At 35.6% G+C, this 8138-nt stretch overlaps 1 protein-coding gene across 1 annotated transcript; it reads left to right on the top strand.

The window, feature by feature from the left end:
• The first annotated feature begins 349 nt into the window (after positions 1-349).
• On the top strand, positions 350-688 carry LOC137940760 (uncharacterized). The gene has a single exon (XM_068785889.1). It carries the CDS (start codon positions 350-352, stop codon positions 686-688), a length of 339 nt encoding a protein of 112 aa, XP_068641990.1.
• The last annotated feature ends 7450 nt before the right edge of the window (positions 689-8138 follow it).

Below are 8138 nucleotides of genomic sequence, written 5' to 3'. Positions count from 1 at the left end.
AGACCGGGCTGCTTTCACTTTTGGTGAACTGCTCAGAAAACCTGTCTCCAGTGGGTCCCTCTCGCCTCAAAAGACAACACTAACTCAATTGAAGATCCAAGGAGACGGAGTAAAAACTGATAATCACCCCAGAAGATCCAAGGAGCGTAAAGGTCCTCGTATTTTAAGCCAACACAGCCACCATCCCCTGCCCGAGTCTCGTATCCAACTCCCAAAGCTCTCTGTCTGCACATAATCCACAACCTCCCTCCTCCCCACAACCAGAAGAGAGAGAAAAGATACCTCCTCACGGGCGTCCTACCCCTTTGTCTCTGTCTTTGTAAGTCTTTTCCAGCTAGTGGAAGCGGCAATGATGGTCATGTTTCTGGGGATGGTGGCCGCCCTGGACGAACCCACCATCACGGAGCCGCCGCCGGTGGTGCCAACGGTAACCCACCCGACGCATAGGTCGATAGGGACTCTGTTGGTCGTGTTGGCTGTGATTACGATAGTGGGCGTCGTGGCAGGGGTGTTTGCACGGGTATGTGGGGGTCGTCATGTGGCCGGAAGTGGGGAACATGACATAGAAGGATGGGTGGAAAGAAAATGTCGGAGCTGCATTGACGGAGGGCTGCCACCCCCGCCTCCGCCGCCCGCTCCGGTGCAAGAATCGAAGGAACCCCCCCAAGCAGAAGAGGCAAAGAAGTGAAGAAAATGCAGGCCAGGTAGATCATTGAAATTCTTAACACAGACAGCTGACAAATGAGTTAACGTGTGTAGGGGAAGAAGAATATTTTTGTATGTGCCTATATTATGCCTTCTATCCATACGCAGGTTTCTTTACTTTTTTCTTTTCCTTTTTCGTTTTTTTCCTACTAAATCTGTAAGAATGAAGAATTCTTCTTCTTTTGGCCTTCTGCCTATTGCTCTTGTTGGATTCGCTCTACTGAAACGTTACGCGAATTGTAATGAAGTTCAGAGTGAAGAAAAAGGGTAAGAAAGAAAAAGAAAAAGAGAGTGGTGGGCAGGCGCCAGCCACTGTGGTTGGTCTTTCCCAGAGGCGGAAACCCCAGACGGTAAATTTCAGCTTGACGGGAGCTGACCGGATCAAATAAATACACCAGTATTACTCCCTTAACTCTGAAAGTTCTTAGTTGATATGAAAGTAAATCCAGTAGCAATACATACTGGCGAGTAGCGAGAGCCGGAGAGTCCACATCGGGTATTATAAGGTTCAGAGTGAAAATCTGGAGAAATGGAGCATTCCCGTGATCCATTTGAATTAAATTTAAAATAATAAATAATAAAAAATTATTTTATGACATAAAATTGTATAATTTCTGTTGAGAATTTAATATCGACAAAGCCGATCCCTCTTATATGCATGTTGTACGTTACTAATAACTCTATCTCGAAGTTTTAGGTTTCAATAATTTTAGATATTATAAATCATAAATAAAATTATGTATAATAAATAGAATAATTTATAAATAAAGAATCAGATAGTTGAGGATTATAATAATTATTCTTACTAATAAAATTTTTAAATGATAAACACATTGAAATTAAAATAATTCAGAAATAAATACACAAGACAATTTTATATTTCATATTTTATTTTAATAAAAATTTATCCTGGTAATGTATGAAATTGATTTTTAATTTTTATATATTTCCCTGAAAAAAATACTAATAGATCCATATATAATAAGAAAAACGAACACTCGCTGTATACATAAAATAAGAATTTTATTTTATTTTGTAATTTAATTTATAAATCTTTAAAAAAACGTAGTTATCTGCACAACAATAGTAATTTATTTGAATTACAATAAGAATAAACAAGATGTTCAGGTTTTGTATAACTGTCCCGATAAATGCCAAACCCACGCGCGAAGGTTTGGAGAGAAGCCAATTCAATCCACAAAGACCAAAAATAAAAGTTAATTATCCTCTTTCCCGCAATTTTTTGAATCGAATGTTCGCCTCTGCCTCGTGCTTATCAAGAGATCTTCCTCTAGAGGCTCATACTTCTGCCCTCTTTTCAATCCGTCCGGCCAATGTATGTTCCTGACTTTAACGCTCAGCGTAAGATTATTGGACTTTGAGATTCCGTCCAGGATTTTTTTCTTTAGTCAGACTAAGTTTGTTCTCTTTCTTTGAGCAATTTTCGGTTCACTCTTTGTTATATTTTCTTGATTGTTACAACTATGTTTCTAAACCTTATCTTGGTGAATCTAAGATGAAACTATGCGATTCAATAGCAACTTGTTGGTTTTCATTTGTTGATTTGTTTAATCAACATTCATACAAAAGACTGGAGGATCAACCTGCAGGAGGAAAAGATTCCCCAAATACAAGATCAGGACTGGATACCCTATCCTTAGCTAATTATCAGCAGTACAATAGTAGCATGCAGAGTACGTTGCCAAACAATCTGGATAGAGCCGTAAGATTTGATTTCATCTTAGATATGTGTTATCTTCTATGGGAGGGATGTCTTCCTTGAACCAGATTATGATCAAAACTGAGTCTTTATCTTCAACGGGTCACATGAGTACGTTGCCAAACAATCTGGATAGAGCCATAAGATTTGATTTCATCTTAGATATGTGTTATCTTCCTATGGAGGGATGTCTTTCTTGAACCAGATTATGATCAGAACTGAGTCTTTATCTTCAACGGGTCACATGTCTATACCAGAAAGTCAAACCGTTGATGCTTTTGTTTTCAGTAAGGGATCATAGTACTGCTCATTTTAACCAATATGTTCTTTTTTTATACTTTTCTTGGAGAAATATGATTAAAACACTATAGTCCTTCATTTGGATGTATAGGCAAATTTAAGTTTTAAATTGGTTACCTAATCATTCATCAGATAAAATTCCTTGACTTCCAAGTAGGAGGGATTGTATCATAGATATTCTAAATTTCTAATAATGGGAACGTTAGTGGGAATAGTCCCACATAAATAAGTGTTAAGAAAAATTCTGTGGTCATTAGTTCGGATATGACCTCCTTATTGGATGGATTTGGACCCAACTTTAGCATGGTATCAAAGCAGGGCATTTACACTTTATTTCTCATTTAGTTTGTATCCTGTTTGTGTTATCCACATCTTGGTACTGTTGCCTGTTTGTTTAAAGTTGGACGCGAGGGGGAATGTTAGTGGGACCAGTCCCACACAAATAAGTGTTGAGAAAAATCCAGTGATTATTAGTTGGGAAATGATTATTTTAAAACTGGCTAGTCATTTTAAGATGAACCTGGACCCAGTTTTTACAGAAAGAAGAAAGAAAAAATGATTGACTTTTAAGGACTTATGACACTTGTTTTCATTTATGCACTTTTGGAACATCATAAATAGGTTCCTTTCTTTGCTGTGCTGATTTGTAAACATGATAAAGTATCTGACTTTCTGATATAATTTCTTCTTTCTGTATGCAACATCTGCTATGAGTTTATATCTTCAATCAAAAGCTTTTGTCGAAAACTAACGTATCAAAATCTTTCATCACATGATCTGTAATAGAATTCTGCTTACCTGCAAGTTATCATAGTGTCTCAAAAAATAGGTCACTTTGCAGCAGTTTCTCTAGACATTGATGCTAATCTCTTACATCTGCCTAAAAAAGTACATCCAACACCTGTTGTGAACAAACTCCTGAATTTGAATTGCTGACAAAAATACCCATGGTAATTTTTCCCTAAGGATTGCACTCCTATAAATAATTCTGTTTGTCAGCACACCTTTCATCCTTGGTTCAGTTATGTGAATCATCATGTAGCTGTTACTAGCTGCTACCAATATCTGAGTAGAAGAGGTGGTTCATTGCTTCTGTGAATGACATTATATATGCTGTATAGATTAGATTTTAGCCATTTTTTATTGAATAAAGAAGTAAAGTGTATAATGTACCTTTATCTTAAGTACATTTGTTTCCAGTATTAACTTCAAGGCAAGAATGGAACAACAAGCTATTTTTTATTTATTTATTTTTACGACAAATGAATGTTCAAAGTCTTAATATCTGTCTGAGAATCCAATCATTGAGAGCCCATCTTCCTATCTTTTTTGAAAGGCCTCTCTTCATGATCTCTTTTAGCCAATCACTCTATACTTATGTGTTATTTAATTAGTTGATGCAGTGTAGCTCCAAGGATGGACTGGACAGATAACCATTACAGGACTTTAGCACGGCTTATATCAAAGCATGCATGGATGTACACTGAAATGGTTGTTGCAGAGACCATTGTTCATCAAAGAGGAAATCTGGTACGAGCTAGACACTTTTTCTTTAAAATGAAAAGAAAAAAAAAAAAAGGTTTTACTAAAAATGGGAAAATGAAGGTAATAAGAAGATACAAAAGTTACCTACTTCTCCATCCCCCTCCAAACATCTTTTAGTCATGTGTTTTGTCATTTGCTTGTAGTTCATTAAATAAATTGACCTGAAACAAGAATGTTTACCTCCTTCTCCAGCCCCTTTTAGATATTGTTTAGTAATGTATCTTTTTATTGGCTTTAGTTCAAAAAACAAATCGACCCGATTCTAGTTATTGGGTCCTTGAGGATATTATTTGATGTATTTATTTCTAGAAAAGAATGAACTTTTAAAACATGGTAAAGGACTAGGTAACTCAGCAGTTTAGTTTTTTTTAGAATAAAGCAGATTAGTTTTCCCCTGAAGAGCGTAGGTTGTTTTGCAATAAAATGTTACTAACTTGTAGTGATGGTGAACACTCATAAATCTTCTATGTGCATTTTACTAAAACCAGGCTTTATGGATTGCCTAATTAGTAAAATATGAAAAATTCAAAAGCTGTCATCAGTGATGAGGTGATTCTACTATACCATCCAGCCTAAATTATCATTTTGATGTAGCTGGAAGTAGGGGTGGCATCGAGCCGAGCCGAGCCCGAACCTGCCTATGTTCGAGTCGAGCTTGATTTAAATATTTCGAGCCGAGCTTCGAGCCGAGCCGAGCCTCGTCTCGAGCCTAAAATTGTTATCGAGCTCGAAGCCAACGAGTTCGAGCCTCAACATACATTTCAAACTTTTCAAAAAATAAATATCGAATAAAATGTATATAAAATTATGCATACATTTTATATAAAATTGGGCATGACCTCTACATAAAATTGGGCATAACTTATATATATAATATGTGTATAAGATTGAGCATAACCTCTACTTAAAATTGAGCATAATCTATATATATAATACTTGTATAAAATTCGGCATGACCTTTACTTAAAATTGGGCATAATCAATATACATAATACCTGCATAAACACTCCATAAACACTCCATAAAATTGTTTATACATTCCATAAACACTTCATAAAATTGTTTATACACTCCATAAAATAATCTAAACACTCCATACACTGCATAACATTATAAATAAACTCCATACAATAATTAAACACAACAAAATTAAATAAAATATCACTATCAATTTACAATCACCCAAATAAAAACTATAAATTCTTTAAATAAAATCATATTACTATTACATACTTACTAGAAAATTACAAGAAATATTTTAAATTTTTCTTAGGAAAATTAAATGGACCTCTTATTGCCTTTTCTAAGGAAATAAATAAAAATTAATAATTAATCTAATATATTATTATATTTATCGATAAAATTTTAATCACATAAAATGTCAAACACAAAATTACTATGAAAATTGCCTCATGCTCAAAGTATTATATCATCAACTGTCAAATACTTATTCAAAATTTTTCTATATGGTTTTCTAAACCATCTTGGCAAGAAAATCTTACTTGAAAAATTATAGGATTTTTTAAAAATAATTTATAATTAAAAAAATATTTTGAAAAAATACGAGGCACTAATGGTCCCTATATTTCTATTAAAAATGTTTTTTCAACATTTATTGAAAAAACTAGTCTCTGGAAACGTATTTCTAGTAAAATATCTTTTCAATTTATTTAAGAGTCATGAGGAAGGGACAAAGAGTTTTTTTTTTCCTTGTTTATGATCTCGCACGTAGGGGTGGCTTTGAATAAATTATATATAAAATTATGCATACATTTTTAAAAAATATAATGATAGGGGAGGTTCAGGATTGAATTTCAATAATGGATTAAAATGCACCAATATTAATATTTTTTACTCCAATTGTTGTCTAGCTTGTTTTGTAATTTTTGAATTTGGCCCTCCTTAGTGCCCCTAGATAAAAATTTATATTATAGGAAAAACTAAAAATATTTTTCCTATGATACATATTCCCAAAAAAACCTTTAAATAAAATCTTATTACTATTAGTGACTTATTAGAAAATTATAGGAAATATTTTAAAATTTTCTTAGGAAAGTTAAACGGACCTTTTATTGTCTCTTCTAGGGAAATAAATAAAAATTAATAATCAATCTAATATATTATTATACTTATCGATAAATTTTAATTAAATAAAATATCAAACACAAAATTGCAATGAAAATTATTTCATGCTAAAAGTATTACAGCATCAACTGTTAAATACTTATTCAAAAATTTTCTATACAGTTTTCTACCCCATCTTGGTACAAAAAATCTTACTTTGAAAATTATATGATTTTTAATAAAAAATTTCAATTAGAAAAGTGTTTAAAAAAACATGAGATACTAATAGTTTATAGAAAATTATTTCTATAAAATTTATTTTTAATTTTTTCCAAATGAAAAAGTTTTTATTTTATTTTATGATCTCGCACGTGCGAGATCATCTTCTCGCGAGGAAGGGGGAGATTATTTCTCCCCTGTTCTGGTTTTCCGCCGAGACGACCCCGAGGGAAGGGGCTTACGGCGCCGGGGAGGATTTATCGTCGGAGATGATGGCCACGACGGAGTCGGCGGCGACGGAAACAGAGGCGATGGCGAGGAGAGGAAGAAATCGAACGGACGGACATAGAGGCGGCCGGCGAGCAGCTGCGACGGCGGTATAGATGCCGGAGAACAGCTACGACGGCGGTAGAGGCGGCGACAACAACCGATGGGAGGGGTCGGCGGTGACGAGGGGGGAGGAAAAAATTTCCCCCCCCTCGCTGTCCCTCCGGCTCCCGCTCCCCCGCTCGCTCGCGATCCCGTACCGATTCATGCCGATCCGACTCATTTCGAGCCGGCTCGCGAGCCAACGAACCGAACCTAGCTTCGGTCGAGCTCGGCTCGTTAAGGTAAACGAGCCGATTTCTGTGTTCGAGCTCGGCTCGAGCTCGAAAAATGACGAATCGAACCGAGCCGGCTCGCGAACCGGCTCGGCTCGAAGCCACCCCTAGCTGGAAGAGTTACGGCTCTGAGACTTATGCAACCTTTCAATAGACATCAAATATATGTAAGCTGAAGCCTTTTTAACAGTGTCATCCTTTTGGTAACAGCTATTAGTGTCAGGGGCTCAAACATTTTCTCCAACAAAAAGCTAATGATGAAAAAGGCCTTGACTCTTGATTATTAGTTTCATGAAAGGCGGCAGATTTTTAATTCATTTGTGTAACTTTTGCAGGACAAGATTCTTGGAATTTCCTTCAAAGCAGCATCCAGTTGTTCTTCAAATTGGTGGGAGTAACATATACAACCTAGCAAAAGCAGCAGAACTTGCAAATTCGTACTGTTATGATGAGGTCAATCTTATAAGTTAAAAATTCTAACCTTTCTGATTCATTGTTGTATTGGTTTCTACTACTTTTCTTCACTTCTTCTTTGTCCTGTAACCTAGAATCATCGTGGAGCAGCTGTGGATGTCCAAGTGAGAAAGTAGCTGGTCATGGATCCTTCGGTGTTAGGCTCATAGTTAAACCCAAAGGTGAGCTGAGACATGGCTTGATTTCCAATCATAAACTTGTAGAGTTTTATCTTTCCATGTATCAATGTGGCTATGTTGTTGAGTCTTGACATGAAATTTGTTTACACAAGGGAAAGTTTGTTGCAGAGGCCATGTCAGCCATTGATGCCAATTCTAATATTCCTGTCAGTGTAAAATGCTGGGTTGGGCTTGATGATCGTGATTCTTATGATGAACTCTGTGAGTTCTTTCGTCAGCTCTCATGTTTTATTTAATAATTTGACTTTATATGCTACCTGATAGAATGTCCACATCAAGTCTATTTGTTTGCAATATACACCAATATGCACTTTATTTCATGTAACTTTA

The sequence above is a fragment of the Aristolochia californica genome, unplaced genomic scaffold, assembly GCF_029961685.1.
Source record: "Aristolochia californica isolate CCGP_79_NKW_82.1479 unplaced genomic scaffold, dmAriCali1.0.hap1 SCAF_9, whole genome shotgun sequence".
NCBI classification, from domain to species: Eukaryota; Viridiplantae; Streptophyta; class Magnoliopsida; order Piperales; family Aristolochiaceae; genus Aristolochia; species Aristolochia californica.
Note: the sequence above shows the minus strand (reverse complement) of the source record. Positions and strands in the feature narration are given on the sequence as shown.

Coding starts and splice junctions, on each gene's coding strand:
- LOC137940760 (XM_068785889.1), top strand. CDS start 350: ATGATGGTCATGTTTCTGGGGATGGTGGCCGCCCTGGACGAACCCACC.